This window comes from Phascolarctos cinereus, unplaced genomic scaffold (assembly GCF_003287225.1).
Source record: "Phascolarctos cinereus isolate Bilbo 61053 unplaced genomic scaffold, phaCin_HiC Scaffold_4;HRSCAF=312, whole genome shotgun sequence".
NCBI classification, from domain to species: domain Eukaryota; kingdom Metazoa; phylum Chordata; class Mammalia; order Diprotodontia; family Phascolarctidae; genus Phascolarctos; species Phascolarctos cinereus.
Window position 1 is genome coordinate 283,746,028 of NW_027555847.1, and position 24,980 is coordinate 283,771,007.

The 24,980-nt window shown below is 36.9% G+C and overlaps 1 protein-coding gene across 1 annotated transcript in view; it reads left to right on the forward strand.

Annotated features, from left to right (window-relative positions):
* MEGF10 (multiple EGF like domains 10) overlaps positions 1 to 6,158 on the forward strand; it is a 112,287-nt gene extending 106,129 nt beyond the window's left edge. The window contains exons 25-26 of the mRNA XM_021009594.2: positions 1,068 to 1,274; positions 2,838 to 6,158. Of these exons, the coding sequence (XP_020865253.2) occupies positions 1,068 to 1,274; positions 2,838 to 3,010 (380 nt within the window). The 3' untranslated portion in view covers positions 3,011 to 6,158. The remainder of the gene's footprint in view (positions 1 to 1,067; positions 1,275 to 2,837) is intronic.
* The last annotated feature ends 18,822 nt before the right edge of the window (positions 6,159 to 24,980 follow it).

Here is a 24,980-nt window from a genome sequence, read left to right on the forward strand (position 1 = left end):
TTGTGCTAGGTCCTAAAGATACAAATATAAAAATAAAACAATCCTTGCCCATGAAGTTGCTTCTATCATAGTGGTTGGAGGATAAAGAGGGGAGGCATAGATATTAGTCAGCCTCAACTTAAAAATACTTTTGAGTGTTAATTTATACATTTTATTTTAAAAGGCAAAGGAGATGATTTTAAAAGGCAAAGGAGATGATTTTAAAAGTAGCCTTTAGGCTCAGATTCATGTAATGTAGCCACTGTTCAGATTTTTACAATCTAGCCAATAGCTCACAGATGCTTAGATTCCTTAAGAGTCTGGCTAATACGGCGAATCTGTAATAAACCTTGTCTTTGGCTGAAAGAAGGCTTGGTTAAATTCTTTCAGACAGGACCCTCATGTCATGATCTCAGGGTTCCAGCTTCCCTAAACCTCTAGACCTCATCATATGGTCCCCTGCACCGGAAATAGCTGCCAAATCCCAAATTCTTCTCCAGCCAAGACTGGAAGATTCATACAGAAGTCAGTTTTCTCTACATACAGAAGAGGATCCAGCCCCATTGTAGAGGCTAGTGAGTCAACTACACATGAGAATCAATGTGTGTACAAATGAAGAGCTATGCCTGGTGCCAATGGAGATAAAGTAAATTAAAGCAAAATCGGTGACCTTTGTCCTCCTCTAAAAAAAAATGTAGCTTTTGGAGTCCATATAGTGAAATTATGATGTAAACCAGTATCAGAAATATAAGGAATTTTCAGTTGTTCAGATTGAGAGATAATTCTTGTTTTTAACTACAGCCCCTTTACCATTTTTGTCTCTAGCTCCTCTGATTTGGCTAGGATTATATATTCTAGCCACACTTGCCTTGAGATACAGAGACATGATGCACATTTTAGTAATCTGATTCACTGATCTTCATTCTTTCTTGAAATTTGTGGTGTAGTCTGTCAGTATGGCATGGAACAAATATTCAGAAACCCCAATGGATACATTTCACTTTAAAGCTTTCTTGCTTATAGACAGTTCAGTAATCTAATATCAAATATACATACTCCTGAAGGGTTGTTATTTTTTTCTTCCACAGATTTAGTAAAGAATTCTGAATATAATTCAAGCAGCTGTTCGCTAAATAGTTCTGAAAATCCATATGCTACTATTAAAGATCCACCAGTACTCATACCTCAAAATTCAGACAGTGGCTACGTGGAAATGAAGTCACCAGTACACAGAGACTCTCCATATGCTGAGATCAGTAGCTCAGCTTCAGCTAATAAGAATGTCTATGAAGTTGGTAAGAGAAGCTAATGAATATTAAATTCTTTCATGTTATTTTGGAAATAAACTAGAGCATTTAATGAATAATTATTAAAAATATTTCATCTTCCCTAATCCTTACACAGCGGTCAATCTATTGGTATACAATGCCTTTAAAGAAAAAAAAGTCATTTTCTTAATTCCCAAATCATTGATAGCCATCCCATTTTATCCCACTAATAGATTACTCTTCTTTTTTTAACCAATACCAATTATTTTAATGATTACTGCTTTGTTATACAGTTCGTAATCTCTTAGTGAGGGACTCTCCTTCCTTCTCACTTTTTTTTGTGATTGCCCTTAAGATTCCTAACCTTTTATTCCTCTGTATAAATACTATTATTTTTTTCTAGCTCTATAAAATATTCTTTGGGGAGTTTGATACAGGACTGATGAAGCAAATTAATTTAAGGAGGTACTGTCATTTTTATTATATTGGCTCAAGCTACCATAAACAACTAATAACACCTCTAGTTTTGATAGGGAGAAAAAGAAAAAGAAGTGCTCTGAATGCTTGAGATGGGAGATGACTAAGGAGGAGAGAAAGGAATGATGCCTTCTGTTAAATATGGTAGTTTTGTCAGTATATTCTGTTATGCAGAATACATACATACATTTCTATGATTTGTACATTTGTATTAGTAGTTTTATTTGTGAAGTGTTGTATACATATGGCTTATTTGGAACATTGTCATTGAGACAACATGATGTTGGAGAGGTTTTTTTTTAATCATAACTTGAATTTTTTTATAAAGGGGTTTTGTTCCCAGAAGAGTCATTTTTGGAATATCTGTATAGTAGAAAGGTTGGGGTGGAGGGGCAGAGCAGGCCGACGCAGTGTAGAAAAAGCTGGAAGTCCTGAGTTTAAATAACAGTTCTGTCACTTTTATGTCAATTTCACCTGTCTCAGCCTCAGTTTCCTCCTCTGTTAAATGGAGGAGGTTGGTCTTCAGCGCTTCTTAAACTGTGAGTTCCCGAAAAATTTGGCAACAGTAAAAGATTTCTGAATGCACAATGACCAAAAATTAATTCAAAATCAAATGTGTAATGAATTCAAGGTGTTTCTGGCAGCACTTGCCTGTGCTGCATCATGCAACTTCACTGCAACCTTGGGTCTGAACACAAAGCACAGCGCTTTGCACTGCGCATGCCCTGCCAAAACATGAAAAGGGTCACAAATGGGAAAAGGTTAAGAAGCCCTGGGATGATCTCTAAGCTCCCTACCATCTCTAAATCTATAATCCTATGAGTCAAACAGCAGTTTAATCTGCTGTTAATTTTGTTTTGAACCACTTGACATCTCTGATCCAGCAATGTCATCATCTTCTTGCGCTGCAATGTTAATTTTGATAATCAATGAACACCATCTCAACACTGGCAAAAGAGTTTGTTTAAATCAGAATTACTTAGCATTCAAAATTATACATCTCTGTATTTTTATTAAAAAGCTTTCCTTAATGTTTCACATTTGCAAGAAATGTTTTATTCTTTTTTTATTTAATTGCCATTTTTTATAAATGTCTGTTTTTGGTTGTCACAGAACCCACAATGATTATTGTACAAGAAGTATTAAGCAATAATGGACCTCTCAGCCAGGATCCATATGACCTTCCAAAGAACAGCCACATTCCATGTCATTATGATTTATTACCAGCTCGAGATACTTCATCATCTCCTAAGAAAGAAGTCACTAGCAGCAGCAGCAGTGAATGATGACATTTTATTGGACATGGTAGAACATTTTTAAGAACTCTACTTTAATTCTCCTCCTTGTAATTTGTCACCTTATTTGGATGCTAATCAATGTGATAGACAAATGCTAAATATTAACAAGAATCTCACAATTTTATACTTTTTGAAGTGCTTAGTAGGTGACAGACAGACTGAGGAGATGCTAGTGTTCTCACTCATGGCTGTTGATCTTTAGCTGCACAAGAAGCAAATTAACATCATAACACACAATCTAAAAGCACTCATTTGCAGATGAACTTCACACAGAAGTTGCAGTGAGCACAAAAAACAGACCTTGTCTGTCTTCAACTTCCTCCTTCCCACTGTAGAGCTATATGCAGGATTATGCAGTCTTTCAAATAACTTAGTTCTAAAAGGTAATTTGAATCACTAAACACCCAGAGAAAAAAACAGGCCTGCTGAATCTAGCTGTGCTGCCAGATTTCTATGGAGTGGCCTAACATATTGATAGGTTATATTATTCTAGGAAAGGCTTGTGATAACATGAACCTGACAGTCTGCAAATAATTACAAGATACAAATAAAAAGTGAACAAAAGTATGAAAATACCAGATCTAGACTAGGTTGCAGAATATACAACCTAGAATGGTTTTTAATAGCAAAGATTACAAAGAACAGCCTTATGGATGCACCAGGAAGCGGTATTTTGTATTTAGAGGTTTGAATCTAAGGACAGTTTAGCACTATGACATTCTCTTCTAGTCACAAATCCTATGTGCAGCTCCACTAATAGAAATCCATTAACATAGCAGCAGTTATTTCATAAACATGTAAATGAATCATTTTATTTTTTGACAAAATGGATTGAATGTGTGCATGAAATGAAGCAGGACGTGATGAATGCTGTAAACTTATAGGAAAAAGTTTAAGTTTTGTAACATTCGTGATATAGAATAATTATAAAGAGTTTGGATAAATTCTTTTCCATAGAAATGACTGCAAGATCTCTGTTCATATGTGTCCAAAAAAAGTTATTGATAGTTGATTATAGGATAACTATGCTTAAGCTGGTCTTTTGCATGGCTAATAACTTGATATGTAACCATTTTTTCCACAAAAAAATTTTTTTAATTGTGTATTTTAAACTATGTTTTATGGTGACTGAATTGTTACTGAAAAAATGTTGTATGTTAATTTTTCTTGTGTTTTTGATACTCATCTTTTGTTTAGTCTGGAAATACTTCTATCAGAGGAGAGGGTTGTCAGTTGGCATTGAACAGGAGCTTTAAGGTGGCCTCTCAACAGAGGTAGTTTAGAAAGACCTATAAATCTGTCACATGATTTTCTCTTCTAGGACTCCCTGGGAAGAATTGTATGACTAATATGGGAAAAATTTTACTTATATCAGAGGGCTATGCTATTGTATTAGTGACATAATAGCAATGTGCAACTTACTTATAACTGCATTTTCCAACCCTCCTTGATGATCCTTTTTAGGATACAGAATATTATACAAGAAAACTATGTTCTCTTTCTAGGTAAAATCTTTTGATTTTCTTATCCATCAATGGTGTGTTAATGAACAAGGAACTCCCTGAGATAGAACAATGTGTCATAATTGATAGGTTTCCAAAGTTGGTAAGATTTAGAATCTATATAATGGTTCAATCATTAATCAGTCAACATATTTCTCTAGAGCCCACTATGGGTGATCATTGCATTGGACATTGTAAGGATTAAAAAAACATTCTTTTCCTCCTAGTCCCTCCTGTAGCTTAAAATTCACATCCCAGAATCCTAGGGAGATTTGGGCCTGAGGGTGATAGAATAGAACTACATACATATTTAACTTTTAAAATTAGGATGAATTGCCTAAGCATAGTCTCCTCCCCCTTTACCTGCACCGCTTCCACAGAATCAATGGATTTCCTATAGGATTCTGACATTGTAGGAATCTGACTTCTACATAATTTGGAATCCAATGACTTTTTTCCACAGTGGCTAACCAGTAGAGTCTCAAAAGGACAAGCAAGTCTGTCTGTGTGAAATGTCAGGAGCTGTACATGAGGCCAGAAGGTTGATTCTGTTAAAAAGATAATTTTTAAAAAAGAAATTCTTCAAAAATCCATTAGGGACTCAAAATGATTGCCTCAGTCTCTGGAAATAGGTCAGGAAACTATGTTTCTTTTTTCATCACATAGTTGGAAATGAAAAGTGTATGCTTAAAGACATCAGCATCAAGTTTGGCAAATAGATGTGGATATAAGAGCTACTGCTGACCTGTAAAATTCTGTAATGAATATACTGTTTACGATGACTGTTTCACTGAATAATTAGTCATACACTTGAAAAAATATAAGATACTTTCAAGACATTATAGCTTCAGAATAAATCAAACCATTTCATAGATGTTTCAGAGCCATTCTGTCTTCTAGGGGGAAATAAGATTTTCTGGTCACTTATATATACTTATATGTATTAGATAGAGAATGCCTGTTGTTCAAATGACAGTGAAATTGAGCTATAACAAGTTTCAGATCTGAAAATATAAACCTCTGAGGGTTTTCTTCAGTCATGTTGAATTTAATTTAGCAATGATGTCACCAAAATAGTCTTATATAATGTAAAGATATTTTTCATAATGTGTGAACCCCTGTTTATTTCTGACATTAAAAAGTCTTCCTATCCTGTGGTAACTTAAGCCAGAGGTGTCAGACTTGGGCTACATGAGGCCTGAAGATCTCCCAGGTGGGTCCAGAACCAGATCAAAATGTAACTGGCAAATGTTTAACAAAATAAATAAAAATACAACAAAGTATAGATAATGTTAACTTGTGGTTTTCTAAGTCAATACATGACCCTTGGGGACCAATTTCTATTTGTTTGATATCAGACATAAACTGTTAAAAATGCTTGGTGAGACCTACCATAAGACATTACCTCATCAATCATTAAGGCTAACCAAACTATTAATCTTTGCCTACACATAAATGGATTGTCATGTAAACAAATTATTCCTATGCATTTATATATATGTACATATGTATAAATGGGCTTAAGAAATAAATGCTCACATCATTTCAATGAGACAAAAAAGCATATGCTCAGTTAATTTTATGAGGAAAATCAACTTTATGTAATCATTCACAAGATTTAATAAAACTACCATTTATATCACTAAATGTGATTATAGAGTAATGTAACAAACTGTTTAATGAAAGACTCAAATATTATTCTTGATGCATATGTATGTTTCTGTTGTGAATTAACTGGAAGTGATAAGTTGTGAACAATTAGTTGTTATTTATTGATATTACTAATAATAACATAATATTACAACTATCTAGAATTTAAAAACACAATCCCTAAATGATAAATCTTATTGGGAATCTGTCATTTGAAAGACACTGTGATTAGCACAGTTGGCAATCAAAAGTGTTAAGATCCCTGCCATGAAGGCTCCTACGATATAATTGGAGAGACAAGATATGCACATATAAAGTTAAGTAACATATCAAAACAATTTTGGAATAGATGCCAAAAGAATGGTAGAAGTAGAAAGAGCTCTAAAATGAAAGAAGTTGGACTATTCTGCAAGTATCCTTTCCACATCATGACTTTCCCAACTATGATTTTGATATATCATGGGTTGGCATAAGAAATTAAATGGGAATTTTGGGGGAGTTTTGCAGAAGCCACAGACGACACACAAAGGCTAGCAGACAACACAGAAGAAATTTTAAAACTCAGAAATGTATAAAATATATCTATAGTATTGTATAATATCAACCCAGATTTTGTAATAAGGTACTGTAAATTCCCCATAAAAGAAAAAGAAAAAATTCCGATTTCTTCTCTTGTATGAAGGGAGGGCCAAAAAATTTTACATGGATTTTCCAGCTTGAGGAGGCAACGCACTCCTAACCCCTGTGATGTAGAAGGGATAACTGTTTTACACTATAGAAGCTATTACATGATTGGTCCGTTTTCTGCTATTTATTTCAAGGATGTATAAATTTGTTAGTAGATATTCCCTCCATTGACATAGACACCAACATCTACAACTTAGTAGTTAGTCCTTTTGTTTTTGTTTTTTGGAGACTTTCCATACCTGGGCAGGAAGTGTAAAGGCCACTCATGGGTTGACCCTAATGTAGATGAGTTTGGAAGCTTTCAACTGCTCCCTTTTTCTGACCTGGGCTCATTCAACCCTCCTTAAGCAGCCTGGTGGCCCTCTGCTCCTGAGCCTCACCATGTTAATGCCAAACTTATTATAAGCACCAAATCAGTTTTAGCCCTACTACAGCTAAAGGCCCCTGAACACCAGAGATCTACCAGCTTCAACTTCCCCTAGTAGAGGAGTTAGAGTTGAGCACCATCATGACAGTAGATTGCATTTTGAAAGATGGTATGACTAAAAAATATCAATCTATGGCCAACCAATTCAATATAATGACATCACCAGCGTGTTATACCACAAAGAGACATGGAAGTAGAATTTTAGTAAAAGGCTTTTATGCTAGTATAAACTTTAAATTTTTTAATATAGACTTTTATGCTGTATAGAATACTATAACAGTGAAGAAAATGGATACTTTTTCATTTACAAATTCTGAATAAATTATTGTTTAGCTATTTTTATACTATTGGGTCTAAGAGGCTCCTAAAGTAGTATTCTTTAGCATTTGTGTCTTCTCAACTCCTTTTGCTATTTATTATTAGTTCCTACTTTCTCCTTCCTATTCATAGTTCTCACAAAGATGTGGGCTCATTCATTAGAGTCATCTATTTTGGAATATGAGACATAAAACAGTGGAAAATTATGCATTGAACTACCTAGTGCCATGGACTGTAGTATTATTTTTCCATATTAGTGGATTTGACAAGTGTCTACAGTAGTATGTTGAGCTATTGGACCCCAATTAAATTACTGTGAAATTTGGTATATACACAATAGATACATATTGCTCAGACTAAAAAAATATAAGTAGGAGGATGATCAGGAGAGAATAGTGTCTCAAAAATTCAGAGAGGGATATTCATCCAGGAGGAGGGGGTGATCAACTGTATCAAATGCTACAGAGAAGTCAAAATGGATAAGGACTGAGAAAAGTTCATCAGATTTGGCAGGTAAGAAATCACTTGATAACTTTGGAAAAAAACAATTTCAGTTGAATGATGAAGTACGTTGCCTGATGGTAGAGGACTTCAAGATAAATAAGAAGAGAGGAAGTGAAAGCAATGAGTGTAAATAACTTTTCCTAGGAATTTGGCTAGAAAATGCAGAGATACATGATGATAAAGAAATTGTAAGATGTAGTGAAGATTTTTTTAAGAAAGGGAGAAACTTAAGCACGTTAGTATCAGGGAAGGAACTAGTAGGTAGGGAAAGATTGAGGATTAGAGAGAGAAAGCATGCTGATTGAGGGGGAAATCTGCTAGAGAAGAAGGGAGGGGGTGGAATCAAAAGAAGATGGCATTGGAAAAAAAGGGCTACCTTAGGATTAGAGGAATAAAGTTCTAGTTCTAAAAATACTACCTGTAGCATTAGGACAAGAAAAAAAAATTCAAGGAATAAGCATAGGTGAAGAAAATCATCTCTATTTACAGGTGATATGATGGTTTACTTAAGAGAACCCTAGGAATTCAATACAAAAAGTTAATAGAAACAATTAGGGATTTCATTAAATTAGCAAGATATAAAGTAAATCCATAAAATTATCATCATTTTTTCTTTATATTACTAATGAAGTTAAATAGAAGGCTATAAAAAACATATTCTATCCAAAATAACTACAAAATGGATAAAACCTCTAGATATACTCAGGACTTAAAGGAATACCCCTACAAAACTTATTCTTTATAGTCAGTCAACAAGCATCTACTGTGTACCTAGGACCTGTGCTGACCACTGTAGATACAAAGAAAGGTAAAAATGTGATCCTTGCTGTGATAGGACCAGAGTTCCCCATTTCTCCACAACAGAAATTAGTTATCCCTAAAAAGGCAACAAAACTATCCCAGAGACTTAATTGGCCCCTGCCTCCTTTGACATAGCTTCCTGGTCACATAACGACATAGAAAATCCAATTCATGTGGAGTCAGGCCCTTCTTAACTTGGTGGATTTGTGAAGACCAAACACTCATCAGACCCTATCCTGTTGACCAGACATGGAGACAAGGAGGGAAGACTGCTTCCACAGAAGCTTACATATCCTTGCTGTGTTAAGGCAAAGTAGAACTCCTTTTATTAACTGTTCAATGACTTGCAAAATGCTTCATTTCATCCCAATATCAAACTCAAACTGAAAGGGTGCTAGCATTAAGCCCATCCCTAACCACTGTTTTCAAGGAATTCTTATTCCAAAAGAGTAGGTAACACACAAATTACTAAGTAAATACTATATATATAATGAAAATGTGAGGTTATCTCACAGGGAAAGTGCTGGAATTGTGAGAAGACACCAGGAAAGGGCTTTTGTAAATAGTGGGATTTGAGATGAGACTTGAAGGAAGTTGGGAAATCCCACAGGTAGAGCTGAGGGAGAGCATTCTGGTTATGGACTCTCACAAAGGAAGGCAATCCTTTTATGCCTCCCTAATTCACTTTCTCATTAACTAGAGTGGTTATCCCAAATTTCAAATTCATCTCTCCTCAAGTCTCCCATTATCTCATTTAATTCACCTTGCCTCATATTTCACTGAAAAAGTGAGGTGTTTCACCAAGAGCTTTCTCTTTTTCCCTCCTCCTCATATTAAACCATTCAAATGTATTTCCTCACCGTCTCCTCCATCACCCCTCTGACGCATGAAGAGATAATCCTTTTGCCTTTCAGGAAAACCCTCTATATGTGCCCATGATCCCATTCTGTCCAGAATATTGTCTCCTTTATCATCCCCAATAATTTTCAGTGTCTACTTATCCACTAGCTGCTACCCAAAATTAGTGTGCTTCAATATTCATTCAGACTCTGTAGTTCTTTCTCTGGATGTGGATAGCATTTTCCATCATGAGTCTTTTGGGATTGTCTTAGACTTAGATCATTGCATTGTTGAGAAGAGCTAAGTCTAGCAAAGCTGGTCATTGCACAATGTTGCTGTTACTGTGTACAATGTTTTCCTGGTTCTGCTCACTTCATGCAAGTCTTTCCAGGTTTTTCTGAGATCCACCAGCTCACCATTTTTTATGGAACAATAGTATTCCATTATATTCAGATACCAATAGATAGAGACTAAGAGTCAGAAAGGCTTGAATTCAGATCTGGTCTCAGGCACTTCTTTGCTGTGTGACCCTGGACACATCACTTAAACTCTGTTTGCCTTAATCCACCAAGGAAGGAAATGCCAAACCACTCCAGTACCTTTGCCAAGAAAACCTCATGGACATTATGGTCTAGAGAGTCGGACACAACTGAATGACTCAATAACAACAAAATGAGTCCAAAAGTTGGGGTGGAGAGAAAGACTGTGTGCCAAGCATTGAACTCATTGAAGAAGGAAAGATAATCTCTTTGGGGAGAGAAGGTTCTAGGTAGATAATTTACCAGAATTTTGATTTGGTGATACATTTGAATTGAATGAACCTCAAAAAATGAGAAGCACTGGGAGGTGGAGGGATTGGAGGTCATGATGAGAATAAACAACAGGGTTAGGGCTCATAAGGCATACAGAAAAATAATTTTAAAGTCTTCACCAAATTCTACTAAGGAAGCTCTTCAGAACTCAGTTTACCTTCAAAGAAACCTGGAAGAACTGATTTTGGGGGATGGAGAATGAAATGTTCTCCTCATTAGAAAAGAACATGTTTAGAAGAATTAGTTGGGCTCTAGCCTTTTCTGTGACTGGATGCTTCTATTGCTAATGGTTATCATCACCCAATTACCTTGTTAGTGGGGGCAGCAAGAAGGATTCCTGAAAACAAGTCCCCTCCCAGTTTAAGGGAGTCATATTTGTGTGAACTGTTTGGTTCTTAATGGCTTTTTGAAAATGACAGTGCAACTGGATGGTCCTCTATTGTACATGGAAATAGCCAACCACTGAGAGGTGGCATAAGAAGGCAGATGTTTAAAACTTTAGGACTACTAACTGTGTTAAAAAAAAAACCATTTGAGTTTTATTTGTTTTTTTAATTTGGAATTTGAGAGTCCAACCAAAATTTTGCCATAAGAATTTTGTTATTATCGTTTGGTACAAGTCATTGGGAGAGAGACTTGAAGGCACAATGCTAAATTTTCCCCAGGAGCCCAGAGACATTTCTAGAATTGGGGATATGGATAAATATGCCAGCTGTACTCCATTTAATTAGCTGAGGACAGGCAAGGGTACTACATCAGTTTAAAAAGTTTCCACTCTCACTTCTGAACTGTGAATACTGAATATTTCTCTCTACAGCTTCTGAGTGAGGAATCTCTGAAGACCACAAACTCAGGCCTCAGGAATATTTTCCTGACCCCAGCAGAAATGATTCTTGTATGCATCTGACAAATAGAACATATGTGCATACCTAAAGGAGTCTTTGACTTCACTACTTTTTCATGATGCTTTGTGTCTTTTTTTTCACCATAGGAGAGCAGAGGGTGGCTCCTCAGCAGCCGCACCCAGAGCACTCCTGCCAAACAAAGAATGGAAGGGACAGCACAATAATGTACAGACCTACAATCATACCCTATCCTAGCATAGGACAGAAGAACTCAGGCCCTTGTAACAATAGTCCCATCCTGGCAGAGGGTCTAGAAGTTGAACGTAGCAGAGCAAGCAGCAGGCCGATATGGGAGCCTCAAGGATGCAGACTCGGGGCAGCAGGCACAGAGTGCTGGCTGGAGGTGGGGTGGGGCAGCAGAAAGAAACATGGACCCCAGGGGCAATAATTAGTAGTCAGACAATTCATTCACTTCTGTACTATAAGCAAATTTTAAAGTCATTCCCCAACTTTGGCTGTGAGTGTTTATGTTTGGAGAAAAGCTTAGTACCTCTGTAAGAATATTATTTCTAGTCTCAAGGTAGAATTCACAAAAGACTCTCATTGGCATACTGTTGTAGACATTTTTTATTTCCTTTTATTATTTAAGACACAGGACTATTCCTCTGGCAAATTCTGGTAAACTAAAAGTCTGTCCTAATATTAACCTCTCCTGACCAAAACCTCTCCCATGGGATGAGAAAATTTAATTAGAGCCTCAAACATTCCTCAGATAAGAAGCCAGGAGAAGAACCTCAATTGTTCTTGACTTCTTGGCAACAGCTCAATTGATCTACGGTATTTCTCTGCATAATTATCACACCCTATGGGGTTTGAGTTTTTTTTTAATCCAAAAATTGATTTATAGCCTTTCGTGACATAATTGTCAAATGGTATAGTTCTGTTCATCACGCTGCTTAAAAGGTAAACAGAGCAACAATGTATTCACCAATGGCATATGGATATGCATTTATCTCACACATTGCAAGCCATGAGCCTAGAATTCTCAGCATATGTGCATTGTCAGTCTATTTCCAAAAGCTGGCATGCATGGTTTGTTTAGAACTCTGCAGTACTAATGGTATTGTTACTCAACCCAATGAAGAACCATAGGTGCAAGGGGAGCAGGCAGGCAGATGAAGCTGCCATGAATAAGTCACAAAATATGGTAATATTTGCATCTTCCTAATTTTAACATATATTCACGAGTATTATATGCATCCTAACCTTGCACCAAAAACAGCTTAGTAATAAATAATTTTTAAGTAATGCCGGTATAATTTTTAAAGCTTCACATTATGGTCACACCCTCACTTTTTGGCATAAAATCTGCGATGATCATGTGGTGAAATATGGTGTTTGTGTATCCTCTAGATATAGTTTAATCTGTAACCTGACTTGTCAGTCAAATGACATTAATCCAATTGAGTGCATTTCTGAATTATCTTATGTGGAAAAAATAATTTCATCTACCAATTTAGGTACTCTATACTACTTGCATTCTGAGATCAATATAGAGTAGTTAAAATTGACCAACTTTAATTTTCTGAGGAGGAAGCAAGTATTTCCCCAAAGTTCACAAATTTACAGGCATAAAAATCTTCCTATTCTCCTTGCAATGAGCTTCTAGTTTCCTTAAACTTTTCTATAACATTCTACTGTAACCCCAGTCAGTCCCAAAGCCTATTGGTATGGGACTCTCTCTCCTTATTGGTGAAGATCAATGTCCCAAGTCTGTATGAAGGGCAGAATGGAGTTTGTGAAAGCAGGAAAGAGACTTTTTTTCACTTGTGCAAGTCTGTTCAGATTTCGGATACTTCTGGCTTCCAGTTTCGAGAGAGAAGATAGAAGATATCAATCCCACTTTCGTGGTTGACGGAAAAAATTCTGGGAAGAAGGCAAAATGGGAGGAGTTGGCAGCCTCTATAATGTCCCTATTCCTAGCTTGTTCGCTAGAAACTGCAGGTGAGGTGAGGATCTGGGACTCTCTTGGTTCAGCTAAGTTATCTTATTCCCAAAGGGAGAGACTTCCTTCATTCTTTATTGTCTGGTATATGTTCTCTGTATATTTTCCCTGATTTCTGTTTTGCTATTTTGGCCAAATGGGTTTCTTGGCTATCTGCTATGTGTGTTCATTGAGGCACTGTATGTGTTCATTTGGTGGGAAAGGGGTCAAGCCTTGGATAGAAAGCTTGGGGTCCTGCTTTCCCCTGATAATGAACAGCAAGCAGAAGTTAGCTTGAACCCGAAAACCTTATCTCCTAGACAAATAATATTTCAGAAAGCAGGTAGATATACTTCTAGCCTGGCATCCCCTCTCTCTGAGGAGAGCAGAGTAACCTCTAGGTCCAAATCCTTGCTTCCCCTCCTCGAAGGAAGTCTCCCATCAAGAAGGGCAGGGGAGAAAGGGCTAAAGATGTCTACTCCACCTACCTTCTAGCCACACACAACACCTTCTCCCACATGTGAGAGATGGCCCTTGTAAGATATAGGCCTTGCCACACTACTAAACACTTGACTTTTCTTTCTACCTATACTGGACATTTTGGCAAAGATGAGGATTTTTCTATTGTCCCAGTTAAGTTTTAGGGAGCTACAATCTCCCTGAAAAACCAATTAGGATGTTTTGATTATTTTTAAAACAATGAAATATCCTAGCTAGGGTTTTTTGGGTTATAGCTCCTCAAAAACTTAACTTCATGAAATTTTCATACAAATAGCACAAACTTCTATCTTTTCTCTCTTCTCTGGAGAATGATAGAAAATACTCAGTTCTTAAACAGATCTATCACTTTTGGGTTTTTGTTTTTTTTGCTTTTTGGTGAGGCCAATCAGGGTTAAGTGACTTGCCCAGGGTCACATAGCTAGTAACTGTCATGTGTCTGAGGTCAGATTTGAACTCAGGTCCTCCTGACTCCAGGCTGGAGCTCTATCTACTGTGCCACCTAGCTGCCCTTTTTTAAATTTTGTTTTGTTTTGTTTTGTTTTGTAGATCTGTCACTTTTAAAAATAATCAAATCACACTCCCATCATAATTTGGAAAGCTACAGTATTTAAATTATATTTTAGTCACAAATTTAATCTCTGTTTATTTTACAATGCCATAAATTTCTGCAAATAAGGAAAGGATCTCTTTCTTCTTCTTCTTTTCTCTCTCTCTCTCTCTCTCTCTCTCTCTCTCTCTCTCTCTCTCTCTCTTTTTCTCTCTCTCTCTTTCTCTCTCTCTCTTTCTCTCTCTCTCTTTCTCTCTCTCTCACCCCCACCCCATTGCCAACCTGGCCAAATTAGGGACCCATAGATAGGACTATATCTTTAGAAAGCTTTAAAACTTTATGCAGAAAAAAAATCCCATTCTTTTCTTTATTTCTTACCAAAAGTCTACTGGGAAGGAAACAGTTTATCACTTAAATTGGCTGGATACCTGGGGCAAAAAGGACATTTTTCAGCCCAGTCTGATGGTAGTAATGACACCAGATTGTTTAAATCCTCTGTCTCCTTTACATTCTGCTAAATAGCAGTTTCAGTCAGTATCCCACTGCAAGGAAGCTAACAATTGATTTGTCAGTCTTTCTGCCTCTGGGTTTCTACCCATTTTTCCTTTCTCTCTTCTCATCCCATTTGTTGAATCATTGAGAACATTTCAGAGAAAACCTTTTCTTGCTACTCAAGGGCAGAATTGTAAAAGATCAATGTTACTGTCCTTTAAAGGAATAGGATATTGCCTCTGAGTTGCCAGTATCCCCAAAGAGGGGGTATCCAAGACAAGTGGTGAGGCATTAGGTGGAAAATGTGACAAAGAATGCCAGTCCTCCTCCTTTTTGGTGAAGCCTCATAAGAAAGCATTTTTTCCTCTACCCCAATAGAAAATTTCATTAGTTTTTCACAATTTAGTTGACAGAATTTGTGTACTTTAAGATCTACCCAAAATAAACCCAATACTCATTTGTTTTGGGAATTGAACCTCTATGTTATTCTTTAAAATATGTAAAGATTTATGATCAAAGGCACCAAATAATGATTTTAGCAAAGTAGAAGTATAAAATAAACCCACATAAATCATCAGCATTTCTATATATCACCAACAAAACCCTGCAAGAAGATATAGAGTTACCCCATTTTAAAACGATTGTAGACAGTATAAAATATTTGGGAGTGTACCTTCCAAGATAAACTTAGGAACTACATGAACATAATTATAAAACACTTTTTATACAAATAAATTCAGATTAGCAATACAATGATCTAAGACAATCCCAAAAGACTCATGATGAAAAGTGCTGTCTCCAGAGAAAGAACTGATGGCATTTGAATTCAGACTGAAGCATATATACTATTTTTCACTTTCTTTCCTTTTTTTTTTTGGTTTGAGTTTTCTTCCAGAAAATGACTAATATGGAAATATGTTTTACATGATTGCACATGTATAATCTATATCAGAATGCTCACCATCTCAAGGAGGTGGGAGGGGAAGACAGGGAGAACAGAATTTGGTACTCAAAACTTTTTTAAAAAACCCAAATGTTAAAGATTATTTTTACTGTAACTAGAGTTAAAAATAAAATATTTTTAAAGGAAGCAAACATTTAAAAATGCCAAAGATTTCAACAACTGGAGAAATAGTAATTATTCATGAATAGGCAGAGCCAATATAATAGAAATAACAATTCTACCTAAACTAATATACTTAATCAATGCCAATCCAATTGAATTACCAAAAAAAAAGTATTTTATTGAGCTAGAAAAAATAAAAACAAAATTCATTTAGAAGAACAAAGGGTCAAGAATATCAAAGGAATTAATGAAAAATGTAAAGGAAGAAGGTTTAGCAGTGTCTGGTCTTAAACTATATTATAAGGCAGTAATATCAAAGCTATTAGTACTGGCTAAGATTTAGAAAGGTGGATCAGTGGAACAAACAGACATATATTACACAGCAGTAAATGATTACAGTAACCTTGTATTTGACAAATACAAAGATTTAAGCTTTGGGGATAAGAATTCATTATTTGGCAAAAATTGTTGGGAAAACAGGAAAGCAGTCTGGCAGAAATTGGATATAGACCAATATCTTACACCACTTACCAAGATAAGGTCAAAATAGATAAATGACCTAGATATAAAAGAAGATATCATAAGAAAATTAGAAGACCATGGAATGTATTACCTATCACACTTATGGAAAGGAAAAGAATTTATGAATAAATAACAGATAGAGAACTTTGTGAGATGTAAAATTGATATTTTTGATTACATTAAAAAAACATTTTGTACAAATAAAACCAATGTAGCCAAGATTAGAAGGAAAGCAGAAAATTGGGGGGAAAAATTTTATAGACAGTATCTCAGATACAGGTCTCATATTTCAAATATATAGAGAACTTTGTTAAACTTAAAAGAATGAGTCATTCCCCAATCAATAAATGATTAAAAGACATGAACAGACAGTTTTTGATTGAGATATCAAAACTGCATATAGTTATATGAAAAAATGCTCTAAATCATTATTTATTAGAGAAATGCATATTAAAACAACTTTGAGATAGCATTTCATACCTATCAGATTGGCACAAATGTTGGAGGGGATGTGGAAAAATTGTTGGTGGAACTGTGAACTGATCCAACAATTTTGGAGAGCAATATGGAATTATGCCCAAAGAGTTATAAAACTATATATCATTATTAGGTCTGTTTTCTAAGGTGATAAAGGAAAAAGGCAAAGACCCTACAATTCTAAAATATTTATAGCATCTCTCTTTGTTGTGGCAGAAAACTGGAAATTGACGGAATGCCTATCAATTGCAGAATGGTTAAACACGTTGTGGTATTTGTGATGGAATACTACTATGTTGTCAGAAATGATGAGCTGGTTGATTTTAGAAAAACGTGACAAGACATGCATGAAATAATGAAGAGTGAAATAAGCAGAACTAAGAGAATGTTGTAAATAGTAACAGCAATATTGTTTGAAAACAACTGTGAATGACTAAGTTATTATACTCAAATCAGCAACAAAGGACCTATGAAGGAAAATGTTATTCACCTCCAGAAAAATAATTGATAAATAGAAGTATGCATAATATGATTGTTGAGTTTTGTATATGTGTGTGTGTAAGAAATGATAGTCTTCTCTAGGGCAAGGTGGGGAGACAGGAAGACAGTTTGGAATTTAAAATGTTAACAAAAAAATAAATTTTTAAAAATTACCAAAAAACGGCCAGGATAATTTAGTAGAACAGGTAGAAGATTTAGATTGGCAGAGCTCAACAAATGCAGACTTTGACCAGCTCTTCCTGGGAATCCTCCCCTCCCCCCAATTTGCCAGTAGATTGATGATTATGTAATTACCACTAACCACTACAAACAATATCTAAGAATTATGTAAGGATTATATTGTTATTTGGCAAAGGAATACAAAGGATCCCATAATGAACACTGAGTACTCAAATTGGAATTGAGGTTTACATTAGATTTATGTCATTAGTGATAGGGATCCTGCTGACCATTCAAGGTTTATGTCAGTTTAGAAACCAAATAGGAAATTTAGATAGGAAGGGTGGTTGAGACAATTCAGTACAGACAATCAGAAAAAAACAAATCTCATCTTTTGCTTATTTGCCTGTGGGAAATAAAGTGAAGGTGTACATACTTTGGAAAGAATCTTAACCCTAACCTGTATATTCACCTAGAAATTAAAGATGCCCTCCTGTTGAAACACGAGGTTCCTCAACCAACCCCCTGAATTCAAATTCTAAATCACAGTGCCATGCTCCTCGAGGCATTAAGGTGGATGCCTGGCTGATTTCTTCTTCAATGTAATGGCTTTACATCTAGCAAGTTTCTCAAGTACAAGAAACAGACAGATTAATACAGAACAAAAAAATACACAAAACGCTAATTTGTCTCTGTAGATCTCTCAATTTAGAGAACAAAAGTGCTGGACTGCAACTTTATCAGCCCTCCCACTTCTTACTCTCTCTGGAAGTTTCCAAATTGGTGAATTCGCTTGATGCATGCTATATTGTTCTTGGAGATGAGGATCTAAGAAGGCTGAGCTAGTCAGTTGCTTTCACCAGAAGTGTTACTTTTATTTTCTTACAGGGTCCTAAGTAGCCACTGCCAATAACCAGCATAGAATACAGACAGAATAGTAGCCGTTTATTTATTCACTTGGAGTGTGATACACTCTTCCGGTAGGTGATGGATATACTTATCTGATAATTCAGAAGATAACGTTTATATGTTCTCCCTTCTAAAGCTACATAAGCTAGAGAGGGTAACAAAAGAGATGTGCTTCTTGCAGAGAAGTTTGGTAAGAGCAGGTAGATCAATGTAGGGAGGAAAATGTAATTACTACAAGGAAACAAATGCTTTATCACATAGAGGAAAGAATGTATCCTTGCTTACATAGCCATTTACCCTAGACCAAAGTAAACAGTACCTTTATCAGTCAGCCAAGGTCCTCCTTGTTCAGTTACAGTTGTGTCCAACTCTTTGTGACCTTTGGAGTTTTCTTGGCAAAGATATTGGAGTTATTTGCCATTTCCTTCTCCAGCCCATTTTACAGATGAGGAAACTGAAGTGACTTGCCCAGGGTCACACAATATCTGAGGCCAGATTTGAACTCAGGAAGGTGAGTCTTCCTGACTCCAGGCACGGCACTCTCTTGACTGCACCATTTAGCTGTCAGTCAATAAGCATTTGTTAAGTGTTTTACTATGTGCTTTATCAGACAGGATAAAGAGAAGGGGACGACTTTCCTGAACTAGCGAAGCAATTAGAAGGAAGGGAGGTATTGAAGAGGACGGCTTTCTTTAAGTTGTCCCTCCAGTACATGTTGAGACATCATATAATAAAAATAGCAAATACAGGACAAAATAGTTACTTATGCCAACTCTTAACAGATCACTCTCAGCTCCCAGAATTCCTTTTTTAACTTTACAAATACAAACTCAGTGGTAGTCCTATTTAACCTTTCTTGTGTTTCTGTTGTTTGGGGTATTTGCAGATCAAATAATCTGCTCACATTTTTTTTTTAAAGAATGCTTCAAATGCTTCTCTTTTATTGAATATGCATTTTTTCTTGTTGGAGATTAGGCTCAGATTTGCAGAATACATTATTTTGGTTTGCATCTTGAGCTTCTTTGTGTTTTGGAATATATTAATTTCCCTTCTGTGATTTCTGATGGGTGCATAATAGTCTTGTGTTATTCAAATTTCCTTTGCTGTATATTTGAAGGTTTGCTGGCCACTTACAGAATGTTTGTTTTTGGTTTTTTTTGTCATAGGAACTGTTGAATTTAACCATCTGTCCTGGAGTTTGGAATAAGCATTTTTTTCCTAGAAAGGATCTGTGGATCCTTTTGATTGGAACTTTGATTTCTGTATTCAGAATTTCTGTACAATTTTCTTGCGTTATTTTTTGCATTATAGTGTTCAGGTTATTTGACTCTTGTTCTTCTGGGAGACCTAAGATTCTTAAATTTTCTCTATGCAACCTATCTGCAAGAGCAATGTGTTTTGTTTTGTAGAGGTCATATGTCCTTTTAACATTTTTGTATTTTGTTTATCTTCTTCCAGATTGTTCTTTAATTCAATGTATTTGTATTCCCAATCAATTGTTCTCTCTTTTACTTGTTTGGAGAGATTCACCATCATCAATTCAAAGTTTTTCTATTCTGTTAATTAATTCTATTCTGTAGACCATAAATTCTGCCTTTTTAAACTTCTGGTTTTAAGGTTTTTATTTTTCTCTTGAACCATTCAGTAACTTGCTTAGGTTCTATGCTCCCTTGGGAATACTCAGGATTAGCGAATCCTCAGGTGTTGGTCCAATTTCTTTTGTCTTATATATTTGTTCAGAGATGTTTGGATTCATTTAGATATCTTGGTGGCTACCTGACCTCTTTTAACATGAGCCTTGCTTATTTATCTGCTTATACTCTAGGTTTTTAATTGAATTTTCCTCCTCCTGAGATCTTTGGTAATTTCCTAATATTACCCTATCACTCACTTTCTGACTCTCTCTAAAGGAAGATCCCCAGGGCTGGACCTTAAAATTTTCTTTACTTCTTCCTATTGTTTCATTTACTATTTAACAAAAAGGTAAATCAAGACAGGCTTCTCCAGGTAAAGTAATGATCTATTAGCAGGGGAACTATCCATTAATAAAGCAGATCTTTTGACCCTTTGAATAGTAGAAAGACCCCAAATTGAGGGTGCAATACATTTTTATAAGCATAGAACAAATATCAGAACAAAAACAATCCAATTGGTCAGCATCACAGAGATGAAAGATCACTATTTGCTGCATCAAAGAAAGTGGGCATAACCCCCATACGTCATGAGGACCACTTCATTATCTCTAAGGATAAAATAGACTGTTGAATATAAAAAATTTAAAAGTTTTTGCACAAATTAAATCAATGCAACTAAAATTAGAAGTGCAATAGTTAACTGGAAAAAATTTTTTGCAGCATTTCTCTGATAAAAGTCTGATATCCAAGATACATAGTGCACTAAGTATACAAGAACAAGAGTCATTATTTTCCAATGGGTATCTATCAAAGGATATGAACAGGCAATCTCAAAAGAAGAGCTAGCTATCACCAAATATATTTTTTAAAAGCTCCAAATCAATAATAATAAGAGAAATGTACTTTACATTTATCAGATTGTCCAAGAAAACAAAAAGATGGGAAAATGACAATTGTTGGTAGCTGTGGATGATGACAGATACTGCTGTATAGCACTCCAACCATTTCAAGCACTCCAACTGTTCTAGAATTCAACTTGTAACTGTATACATATAACAAGAGCCTGGCATACACACAAAGTGCATTAGATGGTATCTGTTCAAGTGGAAGAGCTTAAGAGCTTGATTCTAGGACAGTTGTGATGAGGTTGTAAATGAAATACTTAGGAGAGACTGTGGTATATGCATAACATTCTGTAACTGTCTCTAGTCTGTTAACCACATAGTGAAAGGGAAGTTGAATGGTCACTGAAGTATTCAAAAGATCCTAGTCATTTTCTGCCATCTGTCTTTTTCCTTAGTCCTTTCAGTTGCTCTGTTCATAGCTGGACTCCTTTGCTTACTTCATCAAATAAGAGACAATGTTGAAAGGGGAAAATGCCTTAGAACCTTCTCTGGACAGTTACATCTCCAGGGGAAGGTCTAACAGCCTGCCCCTCAAAGAGAGGGCCAGAATGTACACGCTACACCTAAAAAGGTCACTAAAGTCTACATCCTTTTTGACCCAGTGATACCATTACAAAGCATATATTCCAAAGAATTTTTTTTTAAAAAGAGGGAAAGGATCTATACATAGCAAAATATTAATAGTAGCACCTTTTGTTGCAGCAAGAAATTGGTAACAAAATGGGTGCATATCATCTCAGGATTTGTTGAGCAAACTGAAGCACGTAAATATAATGGAATATTATTGTGCCATAAGAAATTATATAAGACATAGATTCAGACAAACCTAGGAATACTTGTTTGAATTGATGCATAGTAAGGTGAACAGAATCCAAAGAACTATTTATATCATGACATATTATAAAGGATAAAAACTTTGAAAGACTAAGAACTCTAATCATTGCAGTAAGCATGCTTCTCATATCTTGACAGAAAAATGGTGGACTACAAATACAGAATGTTTTCATATATGGCCAACAAGCAAATTTGTTTTTCTTAAATATGCTACTTTGTTATAAGGAAGAAGAGTTCTTTGGAGTGGGGAAGGGGCAGTAGACTGTAGAGAAATGGGTGTGAGCAAGAGGCTATGAGATGACAGCGCCAAGAAATAAGAAGGAAATAGCATCAATCAAGCATTTAAAGAAAACTCACAAAAGAGATCCATGGGTCAAGAAGACAACACAGATAAAGCAGGCAGATTAGGGGGTAATGATCTACACAGGGTGGATACATACTTTTACATACTGGTTTTCTTTGCACAAGAGACATATCTGAGTCCCAATCCTGCTTCTAGCACAAATGATCAACCAGTGCTAAACAGTCCTTTCACTATATCATATTTTACTAATCATATTCTGAAGCAATTCTCAAGCAGTTTAAAAGCAGTCCAGGAGTTAAAAATAAATAAAAGCCACTGACAAGCAGTTAGCAAGGAAATTATTGGAGGTCTTAGGAGTGGCCCCAGTAAAATTTCAAAAAGAACTTTTATATTTCTCTAGACCAAAGGGCCCACAGCTGGATCTCAGATCAATCCCCTTGGTGGCAAAGTTAACCTTAACTGCCCTACCAAAACTTCTTTGCTTGCAATAGTTCTGGCTGGTGTATATATAGAAAATTGGGGGGTAGACATTAACCCACACCTCTCCAGTATCTCCAAGCCAACAGTAGGGTTGTTTTGTACCTGCCAACTTCAGCTAATGTAGCTATATGCTATAGGTGCTGTAGAAAGCAATGCTTTTATTATTGATTAGCCTCTTAGAAGGAATTACAGAATCAAAGGTATAAAATACGTGTCAACAATTTCCATATACTCTATCAATTCAATCAATCCATTATTCAAAAGCATAAGGAGGTTGAGGTCAACCAACCTACTCAGTTTGGAAGGAGTGAAATGCTCCTAGTAACTGAATAGAATCTGATGACAAAATATATTGGAATAGTTTGAAAGAATTAAGACTACTTCTCTGGGACTAATCAGAAAAAGAGATTTCAGCAACTGCTTTGGCATTTAAGATGTAGAGGCACTTTGAGGTATCAGACCCTTGCATGTTACCCAGCTGCTGCCTGGGGTTGGGGAAGATAGCCCAGAAAGAGCGTCACCCTATTCTTCTCAGCACCCTTCTCTCCATTGACCATGTCATTGGAAATACTAGATCAATAATAAACAATATATTCAGCTGGAAAATGAGAGAAGATAAACACAATATTCTGAGGAAAGGCAACTTCAGAGAACTTTCTTCCAGGCAGAGAAAAATGAAACTTCAGGATTCTCTAAAGACCCTGATCTTCATGGCCCTGCAGAGAGCTACAGCCTCAGGAGAACTTCTTAAACACTCCAGGAATGGAGGAAAGGACTTTTATTAGACCAAGAGCTGTGAGTCTCCTCTTTACCACATGTGATCTTTAAGCTTGAGCCCACCTTTCCACGAACTTTGTATATAATTGTGGCACTGTATCCCAGACTCTTATTTTTACCCTACCACATTAGTAAATACTCCTTTTAACAAGCTAATTTACCCAACTGCCTAACTGAAAGCAACTGATAATAGATATTGGGTAATTAATTGCTTTCTAGATTCTGAATCTGCCAAAGTGGGAGTTGAAAAGCGGTGGAAAATAGCAGCAAAGAAATTAGCGCCTACATTTGTAAATGGAAATATTTATATTTGTTGGTGTTTGTTTCAGAATCAAAAAAATTCTTCGTTAAATGAAATACGAACTGATGGATATCCCAGAGTTAGTGGGAAGTGTAAACATTGAAATGAAGGCAGCATCACCCATGGCACCCCATCTTCTTACTCCAAGCATTTTCACTGGCTCTCCTCAATGCCTCAAACACTCTCCCTCCTCATCTCTGGATGTCCCACTTTCAGTCCTGAATCTTAGTGCTTTCTCTCTGAGATGAGTCCCAATGTATCCTGTATGCATCTTTTTTTTTTATTTTTAGTTTTCAACATTCACTTCCATGAGCTTTTGAGTTTTACTCTTCCCCTTCATCCCCAAGGTGTGCAATTTGATATAGGTCTACATATACATTCCTATTAAACATATTTTTACATCAGTCATGTGGTAAAGAAGAATTACAACCAATGGGAAGAACCAGGAGAAAGAAGAAACAAAACAAAAAAGCACATAGTTCGCTTCCACGTGCATTCAGACTCCGTCGTCCTTTCTCTGGATGTGGAGGGCATTTTCCATCCTGCGACCTTTGGAGACCCCTCGGACCCTCACATGGCCAGGAGGACTAGGTCCGTCGGTCAGTCATCGCACACGTGGCTGTGACTGTGTGTATGCGAGGTCCTCCTGGTCCTGCTCACTTCCCTCGGCACCAGCTCGTGTAAGCTACAGAGGGGATGCTGCACAGCTCTTATCTGAGACCCAAATTCAAGCAGCTTCTGCAGGAGATGTGGGAGGAAGGCGCCTTTGGGGGGGAACCACCGGACAGGCGACATTCCCAGATGCGCCTGGAGGGCTGAAGGGTCGCGGTGGGGATGGGTACGGGAGCCAAGGCACGGCTTGAACTTCCTCCCACCGGCGCACACGCTGCCCTCGGCCTCTCGGTCACCCCCGCGCTGGAGGGGTGACACTGGCGCCCCTCGGCCGGCCCCGCTCGGCCCGCCATGTCCCGCCCCGCTTCCCCGGCTGCTCGGCCTGCCACGTCCCGCGCCCCTCGGCCAGCCGCACTCGGCTCGGCCCGGCCCGCCACGTCCCGCCCCCCTGCCCCGGCTGCTCGGCTCGGCCCCGCCCGCCACGTCCCGCGCCCGGGCGCCGTTGCCCCGGCCTCTTTGAGCCGCCCAGCCAGGGGAGGAAGGGCGGCGAGGCTGACGTGGCAGGGC